Source organism: Hypomesus transpacificus, unplaced genomic scaffold (assembly GCF_021917145.1).
Source record: "Hypomesus transpacificus isolate Combined female unplaced genomic scaffold, fHypTra1 scaffold_234, whole genome shotgun sequence".
Taxonomy (NCBI): Eukaryota; Metazoa; Chordata; class Actinopteri; order Osmeriformes; family Osmeridae; genus Hypomesus; species Hypomesus transpacificus.
Window position 1 is genome coordinate 21,206 of NW_025813768.1, and position 16,444 is coordinate 37,649.

General features: G+C 50.3%; 2 protein-coding genes across 2 annotated transcripts; both read right to left on the reverse strand.

Annotated features, from left to right (window-relative positions):
• Nucleotides 1-544: 544 nt before the first annotated feature.
• pgm1 (phosphoglucomutase 1) lies at nt 545-6,229 on the reverse strand. Its single transcript, XM_047014281.1, has 11 exons — nt 5,894-6,229; nt 4,372-4,534; nt 3,860-4,003; nt 3,574-3,699; nt 3,019-3,209; nt 2,743-2,897; nt 2,529-2,644; nt 2,220-2,355; nt 1,759-1,942; nt 1,331-1,465; nt 545-831 (listed from the first exon to the last, which is right to left on the reverse strand). The coding sequence occupies exons 1-11, from the start codon at nt 6,137-6,139 to the stop codon at nt 742-744; spliced, it is 1,686 nt and encodes a 561-aa protein (XP_046870237.1). The 5' UTR covers nt 6,140-6,229; the 3' UTR covers nt 545-741.
• A 1,272-nt stretch (nt 6,230-7,501) lies between these two features.
• On the reverse strand, nt 7,502-16,410 carry efcab7 (EF-hand calcium binding domain 7). The gene is made up of 14 exons (XM_047014280.1): nt 16,326-16,410; nt 16,043-16,174; nt 15,639-15,850; nt 15,425-15,511; nt 15,139-15,334; nt 13,338-13,456; nt 11,654-11,795; nt 11,449-11,558; nt 11,163-11,323; nt 10,496-10,629; nt 10,189-10,337; nt 9,793-10,062; nt 8,411-8,518; nt 7,502-8,180 (listed from the first exon to the last, which is right to left on the reverse strand). Exons 2-14 carry the CDS (start codon nt 16,170-16,172, stop codon nt 8,103-8,105), a joined length of 1,896 nt encoding a protein of 631 aa, XP_046870236.1. The 5' UTR covers nt 16,173-16,174; nt 16,326-16,410; the 3' UTR covers nt 7,502-8,102.
• Nucleotides 16,411-16,444: the final 34 nt, after the last annotated feature.

The following is a 16,444-nucleotide window of genomic DNA, read 5'->3' on the forward strand; positions in this document are numbered from 1 at the left end:
TCTGGGGTCTGCCTTCTCTGAGGACGACAGGCCGTTACTCCCTCTGCCTCTGGGGTCTGCCTTCTCTGAGGACGACAGGCCGTTACTCCCTCTGCCTCTGGGGTCTGCCTTCTCTGAGGACGACAGGCCGTTACTCCCTCTGCCTCTGGGGTCTGCCTTCTCTGAGGACGACAGGCCGTTACTCCCTCTGCCTCTGGTGCGAGCCTGCTAAGAGGATCAGTGCTTTGGATCTCACAAGCACGTCCTCCCAGCGGTGTGGATCTCACCTCCCTGTTGACAACCTAGCCCTCACTGGCAGGATTAGGCATTCCAGCTGTGTGGATCTCACCTCCCTGTTGACAACCTAGCCCTCACTGGCAGGATTAGGCATTCCAGCGGTGGCTGGTATCTGGGCTTCGAGACATGGTGTCTCTGCGTTTAGAATCAGGTTGATCTTGCCTTATGGGTCCAGCTATCTGTGCGTGTTGAGAATCACCCAAATTTAAAAAAAAAAGCATTTAAGTTTAACTCGAAGCTGCGTGAGGGATCGACAAAAACCATTACAATCATTTGAATATGTGTGTTTTATTCATGATGAATATTTTGGCTTTCAAGGCTTCAGCAGGACTTTATGGTACAAGGGTGATATACGATTGTTCTTCTGAGGGAGGGAGGGGGGGGGGGGTGAGAGGGTGTAGGGAAGGTTTCTGATTGGACAGCGGTATCCTGGTGACGGGTGGGTAGCCGAGGGGGTGAGGGGAATCATGTGATCACAGTGGGGCCGGTGCGAGCAGTTCTCTCGTGGAGCTGGGAGATCTTCAATGCTATGTCCACCAGAGGAGCCAGCATCACCTGGGAACATCGAACAAGAACCCTCAGTTAGAACTCTCTCTCTCTGTCTCTCTCTTTCCGTCTCTCTCACTCACTCCCACTCTCACCCTCTCTCTTTCTCTCCCTCTCTTTCCTAAATCAGTCAAGATGACTTTATGAAGTGTAAAGTTTGAGATTTCCAATGTTCCGTTTCCCTCAGGATCCCCCCCCCTCCTCCTCACCTCATCCTGGCTCTGATATCACTCATAACTCAACTCTTGGCTTCAACTTCTCTTTCCCTCAAATGCGAGTTCTGGAAAGTATTGTTTGATCAGAGGACTGAAAACACGCTAGCTGGCCCTGATCCTAACCCGTTTCCAGCACGAAGGAAGCCGTTTGAGCTCAATTCGTCTCGACATCTCGAAACAAATTTCAAATCAAGACGAGCCGTCGTGACAGGCTAGCCGGTCTTTTCCCCGGCTAGGCTTTCCTCGTACCCCAGTCACATCCAATCACTGCTGGGCTTCTGCTCAACCCTCACCTGGGGGTCCTGGTAGATCTTCTGGGGGTCCTTCTCGTAGCTGTCTATGTACAACCTGACAGTTGCCCCGGCGCTGCCTGTCCCGCTGAGACGGAAGATGACCCTGGAGCCGTCAGAGAAGATAATCCTCAAACCCTGCCAATCAGAGAGGAGGAAAGGATCGTGTTACCGGGTACTCTGGGAAGCTACGGAAAACCAATAAGCACCGTTATGGACTGTTAGAGCAGAACGTGTGACTCCTGATGTGTGATGGAAGAACAAGACGATCCTGACCCAGAGACACAGCATTGTCAATGCCCAAACTAAAAACATCTTTGTTTGCCCTGGTCGGTTCCCGTGGATACGACACGCGGAGGAGATATCCCCGACTCGAATATCAACATTCATCTACCCTCCCCGACCCCCACGGTTCAAAGGCCCCCCCTCACCTGGTTCTTGGACACACTTCCGTCCACCGGGTCTGTGTACGCAAAGTTGTCGGCGACGGCCACGTCGTACGTCTTGTCCCCCGAGGAGAACTTCTTCCCCACGAAGGACGGATCAAACATGGCGGCTTCCAAATCCTTGATCATCTTATTGGCAGCATCTGAGTCCACTTCCTCATAGTCATACCTGATCACACAAAGGACAGGAAGGAGGAGAGTAGTAACTACACGTGTCGGCTTGAAGTATTATAATAAGTAATATTGTTTTATTTATTATCATATCATGATAAATGAATACTATTATATGTAATGTACCTTGTATAATCATTGGCAACTATGTCAAGTCAGGACTCAGCAGAAAAAAGCTAAAATAATCAAAATAATCCAATATCCAATAAACCAAGACTTTGCAGTTCTCTGTTTCCCCACCAGAGGGGGGTATAGTATATAGAAAAAGCTCTGACCTGGTGAAGAAGTTCCTGCCAAACTTCTGCCAGTGGTCTTTCATGATCTCCTCCACACTCTGCTTCCTGGTGGCTAAGATCGACAGCCAGGCTAGCACCGCCCACAGACCATCCTTCTCACGGATGTGATCCGAACCTGGTATGCAAAGCGGACAAGGAGGATGTGTGTGTGTGTGTGTGTTCATCGTGTTAGCGGTGTTGTGCAAACAGACCACACTGCGTTGCCTAACTGAATGAAGCAAACAGCTGGTACCAACACAGCCTGTGGATGCAGCTCCAGTGGACTGAGGCTGCCTGCCTTACACTCACCAGTGCCAAAGCTCTCCTCTCCACACAGCGACAGCTTGCCTGCATCCATCAGGTTCCCAAAGAACTTCCAGCCTGTCGGAGTCTCATACAGCTGCATCTTCATGGCCTTGGCCACACTGACACACACACACACACACGGTTCAGAGCATGGTCCTCTCAGAAGAAGACTCTGATAGACAGGGCAGTGTTTGGTGAGCGGTTGTGGCGCGCTCACTTGTCGAGGGCTCCGCTGGTGGGCATGCTGCGGGCCAGGCCTCGGACGCCGGTCTTCTGGAAGTACGGGATGCTGGTGATGTTGGCCGCGATGACGGCGACAGAGTCCGAGGGGTTGACGAAGAAACCGTGCTTTCCCAAGACCATGTTACGATCCTGGGGGGGGGGGGGGGGAATGGAAGAATGAGACTGTATGAGAGGTAGGAACCAGACAGTGAAAAGAGGAACAGGAAACAGACACACAGAACTGTCGGCGCTCTCGCCCGAGCAACCTCACCCCGTCTCCGTCGAAGGCGGCTCCGAAGTCGTACTCTCCGCCCTTCATGGCGTTGACCAGGTTGGCTGCGTACGTGAGGTTGGGGTCGGGGTGGTGGCCCCCGAAGTCCTCCTTGGGGACGCAGTTCACGGCAGAGTCAACGGGAGAGCCCAGCTCCTCACACACAATCTTCTTCACGTAAGGACCAACCACTGCAGGAAGAACCAAGAGGGCTGTTACTTTGAATGGGCTCCAGATGAATTGAATTGATGTTTATTGGCCATGAAAGTTTGCACAGACACGGAATTTACTTTGGCAGGAGAGCCTACCTAGGCAGCCATCAGAGGCGCCCACCAGAAAGATTACAGCAAAGCATAACATGAGGAGAGAGGAGGAGAGAAAAAGGCAACCCCCAGACAATGCTCCTAGAGGAGTACAGTGTGGGAACAGGCAAAAACCTCAGCACATAAGAACAGCAGATAAGAGTAGGCTCGGTCACACAGCGTGAATGTTAAAGAAAACCCTTGACCGGGGGACCTAGTTGTGGGGTTCAGGGGGTGAGGGGGCGGTCTGTACCTCCGTGCATGGCATCCAGACGGACGTTGATGTGCTTGGCTCCGGACAGGAGCTCCTTCAACGCAGCAAAGTCGAAGATGTCCCTCAACATGTCCCCGTAGGCCTCCACACAATCCACAATCTCCACTGGGGAGGAGACCCAAACCGGGACGTTAGCGCACACAACAAACCAAAGCCTAAACACCAAACCAGAAGCTTGACACAGAGTGTTTTGTTCCAGTCAAACGGTACGTTGTAGAGTGGACCATCTCACAGTGCAAAGCTGAGAAACTGGCCTTGCTGGTACCTGTGAAGGGCTTGAAGGTGTCCACCTCAAAGGTCTGCTTGCCGATCGTGGCTAGGTCTACTTTGAGCTCCGGGCAGATGGAGTACTCCTGGATGCTCTTGCTGAGCTGGTAAATCTTCTCTGTGACGCCTTCGGGTGCAGGACCTGGGGGTGGGGGTGGGGTTTAGTGAGGAAGACACAGTTAGACATGAAGGCTGGTGATCCCATGCTTCACCAATGAACATCCAAGATGTTCACCTTCAGCTGAGAGCGACGTGGCCCTGAGACGTCCCCCACACTCTCTCCCCCAAGCGCCGAGGCTCCAGTCAAACACACACATCCCAGACCTCCCCCTGTCACGTCAGCATTCACACATCTCCCTCTCCTCCTCCACCGCCCTCTGTCACGTCAGCATTCAAACATCTTCCTCCCCTCTCCTCCACCGCCCTCTCCTCCTCCACCGCCCTCTCCTCCCCCACCACCCTCTCCTCCTCCACCTCCCTCTCCTCCACCACCACCCTCTCCTCCTTCACCTCCACTGGAGATGTTGTACTTGATGCCGAAGTCTCCGTTGGGCCCTCCAGGGTTGTGGCTGGCAGTGAGGATGATCCCGCCCACCGCTTTGATCTGGCGAATCACGCAGGACACGGCCGGGGTGGACATGATGCCGTTCTGACCAATCACCAGGCGGCCGATCTGTCCCACAGACAAGGAGGGGAGGAAGGGTGAGTTTCAATCCTAAGAAACTGCATCCTTATACATTTCAGTTTGGTCCGGCCTGCGATTTGCGATGCTTTACTGTACGTGCACTGTTTTTGTTTTCGTGTGTTACTTTGTGCCTAAGTGATTGTGTTTTAATACATGTTTTAACCTACAGCACATTGGTCAACGGTAGTTGTTTTTAACAGTGCTCTATGAATAATAAATTGATTGATTATATCATATAGTCATGTGTTACTAGGGTCTCTGTATAAGTGACAAATATGGGTGGTAAGCAGGTACTCTGTTTATGACACTAAGAGCTAGACTTCTATTCTCTTCTATTTTAACACTAACTATTCCTAATTTGAGTATGTTCACATTCACTATAATGTGTGTCTATAACCATCTCCTTCCCCACTTACTTAGCCCACCACAAGGCTAGGTGATGACGACAAGGGTAGCAGTGAGAATCAAAATAGAAAAATAAACAATGTAATACAATGGTCGGTATGACAATTATACGATTATACAGATGCACAATAATTTCAAACGTTGGACACTGTAAATATTCTGGAGTGACCGACCGGCTTGTGATGATTTCAACTTGTACATCTTGAACCCTTCTGCGTGTTAAACGCACGGTCCAGTGTCCCAGGCTACTGCAGCGCACGGGGAGCTACGTGACCGCGCACTGACACGCCCCTTATGGCTATGCTCCTGCCCCAGTATGAAACAATCGCTTCACTGTGGGATCATGGTTACAAATACAGTGGCCGATTTTCAGAAATTATGGAAGTATTACGCCAACTGATTGGACAGATCGTCCTCGCGAACCGAACCAGTAGTATTGTTTTCGGACCGTGTCTCTCTTTGAAATGGCAAAGGTAACTATTTGCATGTAATCTCCCCCCGGGGTTCTTGAAAGGTCAGGAAGGTCATCTGGCACGGCAGACGAGGACCACAGTGACACCTATCACGTTCCGCTTCTTGAAGAGGGCAACTCACTGAACGCATGCCATGCTTACATGAGACATTTTTAAATAACAACGTGCATTAATGCTAGGGACTTATACATTGTGTTCGAATTTACCCCAAAACTTTGTATCACATTGCAAGACTTCATGCAACTTCACAGCTTCATGCTAAAACGTCACTTAGCCTACACGTCACCCAGAATAGACAACCCTACTAGGACTGCAGCTTCAACACAGCTGTCCATTGAATCTGTCACACTCACAGTCGCTTGTGTGCATCTTGTCAAGCGACAGTGAGCTAGCTAACTAGCGTCTATGACTGCATGCACGGGGCCTTCGTTGCAGGCATACAGAAGCACCACAGGCGATTTCTACTGACCCCGTTAGCTGCGGCTATTTGAACGATCAACTGAATAGCGTCTTTCATAAAAAAACGTCCATCCCCTCCCACCACGACCGTGGCAGCCTGTCTTTCTGACGGCTCGATGACAGATATGATACTTTGAATGAAGTTCTCGGCATAGTGTTGATTCTGTTGAAAGACGGTAACTCTCTTCCTCAGACCGCTCGTTCCGGGCTTCTGGTCGGTATAAGCCTTGGTTTTGACAACTGTTATTTTAGTCATTTTTCCCCAATAATGGACTGCCCGGGTAATCCGCGTTGTCGGTGGAGGCAGATGCAAACAAGAGCAGCCACACGTACGCTCTTGCGTCGCCAGTTCCCCCTGGCCTACATGGACACGCCCACTCCTTCATTTAAAGGGCCCGTACCTCATTTTTCAATAATAAAAGGCAGAGCATTTGTTGTTGCATGAACAGTGGAATTATGTAAACATCACTGGGTGAAAAACTCACTGCAAATATTTCGTGGACCACCACAAGATTTGAGCAGATTTAGCAATAAAACTTTGCTGAATCTTTTTTCCATAGCGACATAAACAGTGCATGTAGAAAGTACAAGAGTATATAAAGGATCAGAAATGCATAGTTCTAACAGTATTTCGGAGACTGACAGAAAGCTCTTTGCCAAAAGAGACTTGAGACTCGACCCTGTAAAACTTGACTTGGACTCTATAGACTGAACTTCTCTGCTAATAACCAACGGTTGTGATTGTGTTTTTCTCAGAGTAACAAAGTCTAGCATTACCACGAAGGCCACAGAGGGATGTTGGGTAACAGGCCAGGCCGGGTCAGGTCTGTTTGTCTATTGCATCAAAACTTGTTCAAACATCACCCAGAGCAAAGCTGAGGTTATCCACTAACACTGCCATCATGACGCTGTCATCTTAGTGCAAAAAGAACAAGCAAAAAATGAAGAGTCGTGAGGTAATTCAATGATTTGGGGGAGTGGTCTTCAACCCTGGTCCTAAGGACCCACTGTCCTGCATGTTCTACATGTTTCCCTGCTCCAATACACCTGATTCAAATGACCGAATCATGTGAATGAGGTGTGTTGGAGCGGGGAAACGTCTAAAACATCCAGGACGTCGAGCCCCACATGCGGGCCAGGAGGCCCTACACACAGGATGGCGGGTCCTAGCTGTATCTGGAGCAGAACGCTCGAGGAAACTGTCTTTGTGAGACAGGAAGAGGAGGAGAGTGCAGCAAATGAAGTGAATCTCAGCTGTCATGTGACATTTACTGTCTGCCTCTATGGTTACAGTAGAGAAAGTCAAAGGTGAAAAGAATGGTCTGGGAGTTATTAATAGCAGGTCAAGTCAGAGCTTAGCCGTAAAGGCCAAGGGCGAATAAAGTTTAGCCCCGAACGCAATGCAGAGGAATGCATTTGACTGCCAGCAGCCATGTTGCTAAGCGCCACTCTCTACGGATGAACAGGAAGTAGCCACAGAAGGATCTGGCAGAGTGAGCGAATGGCTGTGCCTTTTTGATCTAGAAGTTCTAGACCGATAACTCACAATAACTGGAGACTGGAACCACAGAATGACGTCACTGAGTCACAGAAGCCATGGCCAGGCACCAGGGCCACGTCAGTGTTAGAAGTTTATTGTAGTGAATTCATTAGTGAAAACAGTTTGGGATCTGAATACATGTGTCATAAAACAACTTTAAATGCTGGTGTTAAATTGCTACAAGACAAGGCACAGCATGAAATGTATTATTGAGTATAGGCAAAGGATATTTTTTATCCAATATGAAAAATAGATAAAAACCATGACTGGTCAAATAGCTATACACGGAATTACATGTATACATAAACCCAAACATTAAACATGTATAATGGGGCTCTGTGGGGAATCAAACCTTTGATTGAAAAACGTTTTGTTTGTGCCGACGACACCATTTGAACGCTGTGCTCTCTTCAGCACGTCACACAGACCAGGGCTGAGGAAGTCCATCTCTGACACCATTTGAACGCTGTGCTCTCTTCAGCACGTCACACAGACCAGGGCTGAGGAAGCCCATCTCTGACACCATTTGAACGCTGTGCTCTCTTCAGCACGTCACACAGACCAGGGCTGAGGAAGCCCATCTCTGACAGGGGGGGGGGTCTGCTTCAGAACCCTGTGTACTGCCACGCCCTGGGGGACCACCTGGTCAGTGTTTGGGGTTGTGGGGGTGCTGTTCCTGCTAGCAAGGTATGATGCTCTCCAGACAGCTGTAGGTCCAGTCCTGCTTCTCGTTGGTGGGCAGAACATGTTGGCACACCTGAGACAGACACACACACACGATCAGATGTTCATTTCCTGTTGGCTAAACCTTCATGCCTCAGAGAGACTTTGCTAATGATGTTGTGTCATTTTGGTGTCATCTACTGCTCATTGTTATGTCAAGGTGTTAGCTAAACTCTCTTTCCAATCTGCAGATCTGTAACACTTAACTCAACTGAACTCCATCACTCAAGACAGATCAAAACAGTTTCTTGGTCGACATCTCACCATCTTGGTTTTAGCGGGCACCTCCACGGCGAACAGACTCATGCCCCTGCTGCTGGAGCAGTTGGTGCTCTGCTCGTTGTTCACATGGACTGTCACCTTGTGGCTGCTCTGTGACGAGGGACAGGGTTAGGGACAGAGAGTTAGGGGACAGGGAGGGTTAGGGACAGAGAGTTAGGGACAGAGAGAGTTAGGGGCAGAGAGGGTTAGGGACAGAGAGTTAGGGACAGAGAGAGTTAGGGGCAGAGAGGGTTAGGGACAGAGAGTTAGGGACAGAGAGAGTTAGGGGCAGAGAGGGTTAGGGACAGGAAGGGTTAGGGACAGGGAGGGTTAGGGACAGAGAGGGTTAGGGACAGAGAGGGTTAGGGACAGAGAGGGTTAGGGACAAGAAGGGTTAGGGACAGGAAGGGTTAGGGACAGAGAGGGTTAGGGACAGAGAGGGTTAGGGACAGAGAGAGTTAGGGACAGGAAGGGTTAGGGACAGGAAGGGTTAGGGACAGATAGTTAGGGACAGAGAGAGTTAGGGGCAGAGAGGGTTAGGGACAGGAAGGGTTAGGGACAGAGAGGGTTAGGGACAGGGAGGGTTAGGGACAGGAAGGGTTAGGGACAGGGAGGGTTAGGGACAGGGAGGGTTAGGGACAGGGAGGGTTAGGGACAGGGAGGGTTAGGGACAGGAAGGGTTAGGGACAGGAAGGGTTAGGGACAGGAAGGGTTAGGGACAGAGAGAGTTAGGGACAGGGAGGGTTAGGGACAGGGAGGGTTAGGGACAGAGAGAGTTAGGGACAGGAAGGGTTAGGGACAGGGAGGGACAAACTCAGCAGCGTTCACATTTCTCAAGCTTCAAAACGCACATCTCTGATCTCATCTCTGATAGGCTAAAAGGAAACAATAGCAACATGTTCAAGTCATGAATTTCAATGTCTTCATTCTCCGTTGCCACACTTCCTTAAAGCCACATGTGGGATGCTACACTGGCTACTGCTAACCTAGACTATGCTGTAGTTCTTCCTACAACCAGGAAATAAAAACCTTGTCCTCTATTCATCATGTGACCCGTACATTCCTACTGCAGGGGATCCTGTTGCCATGCCAATAGGAGACATAGCTGCATGTCAATGACACCCTGGGATAATGGCTCCACAGTCACCGCAGGTTTAGGAGCCATATGACTTTGGCAACTGACTTGATACTTTGCAGCTAGGACAGGCCTCTAAGGAGAAGCGTTAAGGTGTAAAACAAGTGTAAAATCCAGAATACGTGACATATCTTATAAATATTCACACATTTTAGTCTCCACATGTCAACAAATACCAGGGCTTTACCCACCAGTAACCCACGGTTTGGTTCTTTAAAAGCTAAACATCGTCCCCGTTCCAGCGTGCTACCTTGTTGGCGATGAGGGAGGAGATCCTGTGCTCTCCTTTGTAAGTGTAAAGGAGGACGTCCTCGCCCCGGGGGCCCCTGTCCTGGCCTCTTAGGGCTCCAGCCTCGCCTCTGAGGGCTCCAGCCTCGCCTCTGAGGGCCCTAGCCTCTCCCCGGGCTGTGATGGACTTGTGCAGCCCAGCGTTCAGCATCCTGGGGGCTGCGTCCAGGCTGACCGGCTGCACAGAGAGCTGGCCCTGCTCACAGTAAGCGTCTAGGAGGAAGGGGCAGGCCTGTGAGGGGGGGGGGGAGGGGGGGCAGGGTCAGACTGATGATCTGATCTCACACACTCAAACACACACACATATACTGAGTGACTGTGGGTGTGTGTGTGTGTGCATGCACGGCCCCCGCCCCACCTCCACCATCTCCAGGGCGTGGTTGTAGCCCATGGCCTCCAGCGTGAGCCACAGGTCGGTGGGGTCTCCTCCACGCTCGCTGGCCTCCATCTGGTTCAGCTCCATGAAGCCCTGCCTCGTCAGCTGGTTCCTCCTGGTGTCAAAGTTCTCTGACGGGCCGACACACACAACACACATCATCCTGACCACTTGGTACTGATACGGAAACTAAAATGGAACGCTTCACGTTTGGTATGAACACAACGCAAGTACATGAATATGATCAGATCTGCAGATCTACGTCCATAGACCCTAGCTCTCTCCTGACCCTTGCACACGACCCAGGCCTCCTCGTCACATTTCTCCCCGCTGGTCCGCATCTCAAAGAAGTTGTACTCCTCCAGGCTGAGGAGGCCGTTCCCGTCCAGGTCGATGACTTCGAAGATGTCCGACAGCGCCCCCCTGTGGTGGACGACAGCACAGCAGACCTCGTACTGCACAACGGTGGAAGTTGTCGCGGACACAAAACCAAAACACAGGAAACCTGAGGAAGGTTTAGAGGCCAAAACTTTCGAGCAAAATATCTGAGAATATTTATTTTTTTACTACTTTTGTCAAATGTTTAAGAAATGTAAGAACGGACATAGGTAGGCCCTGAGTGTGTTACCTGAACTCTGTGGTGAGGTCCAGCTGTCCTGAGTGTGTTACCTGAACTCTGTGGTGAGGTCCAGCTGTCCTGAGTGTGTTACCTGAACTCTGTGGTGAGGTCCAGCTGTCCTGAGTGTGTTACCTGAACTCTGTGGTGAGGTCCAGCTGTCCTGAGTGTGTTACCTGAACTCTGTGGTGAGGTCCAGCTGTCCTGAGTGTGTTACCTGAACTCTGTGGTGAGGTCCAGCTGTCCTGAGTGTGTTACCTGAACTCTGTGGTGAGGTCCAGCTGTCCTGAGTGTGTTACCTGAACTCTGTGGTGAGGTCCAGCTGTCCTGAGTGTGTTACCTGAACTCTGGGGTGAGGTCCAGCTGTCCTGAGTCGGACGTGTTGACCAGCTGCACAGGTTTAGACGTGCTCTTCCTCCTTCTCTTCCTCAGCCGGCAGCCTGTTGTGAAGGGAAGCAGGAAGTAGGTTCCAGCGTTCAGCTCCCCCTTCCAGACAAACTTCTGAAACACACACACAAACACACACACACACACACAGACACTTAGCGCTCAGTGTCAGTGTTCTCCCCCTTGAACCCTTTCAGACGGTGCCTCGACACAGCAGACGCTGACATGTGACGACTGACCTCTTTGTCCCTCTGCTCAGTGAAGCCCACCAGGCTGGACTCCTCCTTGGTGTCTCCCCCCGACACCACGAACAGGGCCGTGTCCACCGCCATCCAGGACGAGGGCTTGTCTGAGGGCAGGGCAACACAACTGACTCACTCACTGACTCACTGACTCACTGAGTGAGTGAGAGACTGATCATGTGACTGAGTGCCAGCCACTTACCAGGCCTCTGGCTGAGGTTGAGGGGCTGGATGGTGAGGTAGACGCAGGTGGTCTGGGGGAGGTGGAGGCGGTACTGCAGCGAGCTGACCCCTCCGTCCTCCTCCAGGAACAAGCAGCCTCTGGCGCTGGCATGGGACCACTCCTGCAGACACAGGAACGCCACGCTGACCACCAGGAACCAGGAAGCACAGACAAGCGCTAACGCAACCATTACCCTGCTATGCCGAGCCGACAGAGATGAAGGCGTCTGAGCAAACAGTGGGGACAGTAATCTGTATTTGCAGTACACAAAGCATATTCATAATTTCATGCTTCAGTGCCCCTGGTTCAATAATGAACAGATGCTGGACATCATCCAGAACGTCCACTAGATGGCGACACAGCAACACTAAACCATCCTGTTGTTCTTATTGTAGCTACTTATCGCTGCTCTTTTCTTCAGTCAGTCATGTCAATCCTTTGACACACAACATCCAGCCAAGGTAAAGAGGTTCTACACAAACCCATTACACCCATTGGAGACACATTAAAAGAAACACTGTTAAGTCAGACATCCAAGAAATATGGCAGGAGATTGCAGTCTGAAAACACATTAGGTTATCCATCTCTTTAGCAGCCCTACAAATCACCAAGTTAAACAAAGAAACAAACCACCAGGTGGACAGAAAAACGTCACTTCTAAAGAAAATCCATTTCCTTCCAAGTATTTATGTTGGCTTGTGAACCATATAAAGGATCAAATCATAACCCTTGGGAGGTTTGTCCACCTGAAATCAAACGAGGCCCTGTGCCCGTGGGTGCGTGTCCACTCCGAGGGTCTGAGATGGAGCACTGCAGAGCGGGCCGGCCAGCAGTCTGATACAGGCCCCTGTCACCCCTAACTGCCCCTGACTCGGATTTAAGGGCCCTACGGGAGCCACAACCTGCTCCCCGACCCTCCACCCTCAAAACCAAACTCACCCCTTCCCCCCTCTCAATTACCAGCCCCCGCTCCAGAGCAGAATGGGGGAGAGGAACTTCTGTCAGCAGCTCGGATCTCCCGAGTCGTTCTTTACGTCTGGCTCCCTCCAATCTCCCCGTTCCGCCCCCGGTTGGAGCATGGCTAGGCTATTACCTCGCTGCAGTAAAGCAAACTGACTGGGCTTAGGTCAAAAAGAGGAAAAACAAAGAGAGCAGGATCAATACCAGCACTCTATACTTATCGACCCCGGGTTCAACTCGCCACCAAAAGGCCTCGCAACAACAACTGCCCAACAACAACAGCAGGCCGAGGCTGGGACTGTCTGGGTGTTCCTCACAGTGGCGCTGTGATCATCACCGTCCAGGCCCGTTACCGGGACAACACACTGTGATCATCACCGTCCAGGCCCGTTACCGGGACAACACACTGTGATCATCACCGTCCAGGCCCGTTACCGGGACAACACACTGTGATCATCACCGTCCAGGCCCGTTACCGGGACAACACACTGTGAATGTGGTCCACCTTCATGTTACCACTTTAGGGTTTCAAATCAGAGTTCAAAGGTCAAATATGTACAAATCGCTGACCCCATGTCTAAACTACTGGGCGGCCAATCAGAGAGGTAGATACTGCACTGTCCCTTGTACACAAACTGTCCATGTGTGCGGTGACAAGCTGATGGTGGGTCATGGTGTGTTCCTGGTGCCGGGGGAGACCCACCTGTAGAGAAGCAGGCTCCACCGGCCTGGTGCACTTGGCACTGGCTGCCATGGTGACGCTGTTAGACAGCGAGGAACGCCTACTTCTCGCCGATGAGGAACGAGAGGGCGGGTGGCTGTCTGGAACACACACACACAGGACGCGCACACACACACACACACACACAGGACACACACACACAGGATGCACACACACAGGACACACACACACAGGACACACACACAAGGCCACATGTGGCAACAAATGTATATCATTTATATTGACAAAACACAACCGGCAAAAAAGCTCATAGCGAAAGGTATTACAAAAAGTGTACAAAACTCCCACTGGCAAACATCCCGCTCCCTTCAGTCCGTCTTCACACACTAAAACAGGACAGAGGTTTACCCACCAGCAAGAGTAAGGCACGATCCCAAGAGTTCAAAGCCCTCATTAATTGGGGAGGAATTCTAAATTACAAATGGCACGACCACAGCCCATCCAATCTGTTATCCTTCAACCTGTTTTTTTTACTCAAACGCTTATTGAAGCTGGAAAATAGCAATCCAATAATGAATTGACTGATTGTTTCCATGACCAAGAACAAGGGAAGCAAACTAATGTGATGTGCCACACCCCAAACATACCAGGGAAATGAATGGCCTACTATCTAGGCAGGACCCAACTAGTAGAGATGACTGTGTTTTATGGTTGACGTTTGAACCAAACTGTTGATGTGTCTGTTTAAGAGACCAGAGGAATGTACTCCTCAGCCAAACAGACAAATCACCGACTAAATGACCAGTCAACACATCCGGAGCGCTAAAAATATCTACTGCACGATGTGTGAGGCCACATGTGAACCTGTGTCAGAATCCATGTTCAAATGGATCAACATGAGAGGGAGAGGCACGACGAGGTGATAATCCAGACACCGTCGCAGGAACCCGTCGCAGGAACCCGTTTGTTTTGGGGCAACCCCTCCCCAGGGCACCCCCTCCCCAGGGCCCCCCCTCCCCAGGGCCCCCCCTCCCCAGGGCACCCCCTCCCCAGGGCCCCCCCTCCCCAGGGCCCCCCCTCCCCAGGGCCCCCCCTCCCCAGGGCACCCCCTCCCCAGGGCAGCCCCTCCCCAGGGCAGCCCCTCCCCAGGGCAGCCTCAGTAATCCCTCACGATCTCCCGCTCGCCGCAGCGGGATCGCCCCAATCAATAACATGAACACCGGCTGACCACATAACCCTCTCTATCTTCCCTTTGCCCCGTGTTCAAGGCTTTCACTAGGAACATTGGTCTACCCCACCGCCCCCTCTCCTCTTCCGCCCCCACTACACCCTCCCATATCCACACACACCAGCCCACTAGTCATCTCATAACAGCTGATATGATTATCCAAATCAAAAGGATTTCAAATCCCCACCATGGGAACAGACCTCTGTAATTGTGCGGAGATGATGATGTATGGAGTGTGTGCTAATGAGGTGCTTTGTCACCGGGCCACGGAAAATCAATCGATAACAAAGCAATTACTTGTTCCCTCAAAACTACTCCACAGGAAGAAAAAGACACAAAGGCTACACTGTTATGTGCTGTCCTGTGAGTGTGTGTGTGAGTGTGTGTGTGTGTGTGTGTGTGCAGTAGTAATAGGGCATTAAGCAGTATGTGTACTGGGGGGAATGTTTTTGTAAAGTTTGAAAGCGTGTTTGACAGCATTTGTGAGTATGAATGAGTAACCTATCTCACACACACACACACACACACACACACACACACACACACACACACACACACACACACGCACACACACACACACACACAGTGATGTACCTTTCCTGAGTGTGCCGTCTAGTTCTGATCTGGGTGGTGTTATTGGAGGTTGTGGGTTTGCCACTGATCCAGCGTTCTGTGGAGGACTGTCTGGCTGGTTCCCAAAGTTCTGCTTCTTCAGTTTGGCGTCTGCTTCCACCCTCTCCAGAGCTGCATTCTGACATTGCTCCGCAGTGGACAACAGCAGTCTGCAGAACTGAGAGGAACAGGCCATGTGTTGTTGTCTTGGATTAGATGACCTAACTGTATTTCTGGTGTAAAACACCGACTAATCGTTCACCCTCACCTCTGCGTAGTCTAATTTCCCATCCTTATTGGTATCGGCCAATGAGAAGATGACATTCACCTCCTCTGGCTTCATCTTCTCTCCTCTCTAGAACACGAAGAATGTAAATCACATTCAGGACAACTTACACAAAGCCCTGTGTCGACCACAAAAAAAAACATTTTATAACTGGATGTTGATTACCGCCTTGTGCAGAATCCAAACTAAAACTTACTGAGGTTAGTGCATCGAACAGTTCCTTGTGTGAGATACAGCCATCTCTATTTACGTCCATCTTTTTGAAAGCTCTCAATAACTCACTCTCCTCAGTCGGCACCTCACTCTTCAGTATCTCACAGAAATCATCAAAGTTCAGTTTAGTAGTTCTTGGGGTCCAGTATTTGTTGAGCGTTGCCTGGGACGGATTCCTACCAGCTTGCTGGAGAACTAGACAAAATGGAAGTTCATTCAAAAGTATAAAATGTTCAACAAATGTTCACTTTTGTCATTTTGTATTTAGGAGGTAGTCTAAATATGTGACATCCTACGATAAGACAGCGTCATCTTTATGGATGTATGTATCGTATTTGCCTCCATGTACTAGGCTGGCATATCGCATGACGTGATATCATTTCTTACCGCGACAGAGCTGCTGTTTGGAGGTGATATTGGTCAAACTAGATTTGAAAAGGCTCAAGTAAGCCGCTCTACAATGCATATAAAATGTCTCTTCATCGTTAGCGTGTCCATGCCTTTTTGGACCTGACATGACTGAGGAAAAGTAGATTGAGAAAAGGTTGTTAAACTAGCCGAGATAATGTCCTCAATTCACGTTTAGCATTCGATACAATAGGATAATTGCACAACACTAATAATCTGAAAATGAAAACGTATCAAGTAATTGATATGGTGTGGATTTTACCTCGTTTAACCGGAATCAGGTTTGCTTGGTAATGCTGTAGTAGGCGTTCTCCCTGTTGCTAATGTAAACAACGCAAATATGTGTTTCCAACAGTAGTCACCGAAAGGAAACAGCGCCAT

What these genes read in the sequence shown, in the direction of transcription:
- pgm1 (XM_047014281.1), bottom strand. Translation starts at nt 6,139, where the DNA reads ATGACTAAAATAACAGTTGTCAAAACCAAGGCTTATACCGACCAGAAG. An exon ending in CACCTTCAAGCCCTTCACAG is followed by an intron (nt 3,700 to 3,859) that starts GTACCAGCAAGG and finishes TCTCCTCCCCAG; the next exon opens with TGGAGATTGTGGATTGTGTG. An exon ending in ACCAGCGGAGCCCTCGACAA is followed by an intron (nt 2,645 to 2,742) that starts GTGAGCGCGCCA and finishes TGTGTGTGTCAG; the next exon opens with TGTGGCCAAGGCCATGAAGA.
- efcab7 (XM_047014280.1), bottom strand. Translation starts at nt 16,172, where the DNA reads ATGTCAGGTCCAAAAAGGCATGGACACGCTAACGATGAAGAGACATTT. An exon ending in CTGAGCAGAGGGACAAAGAG is followed by an intron (nt 11,324 to 11,448) that starts GTCAGTCGTCAC and finishes TGTGTGTTTCAG; the next exon opens with AAGTTTGTCTGGAAGGGGGA. An exon ending in GACCTCACCCCAGAGTTCAG is followed by an intron (nt 10,630 to 11,162) that starts GTAACACACTCA and finishes CGTCCACCACAG; the next exon opens with GGGGGCGCTGTCGGACATCT.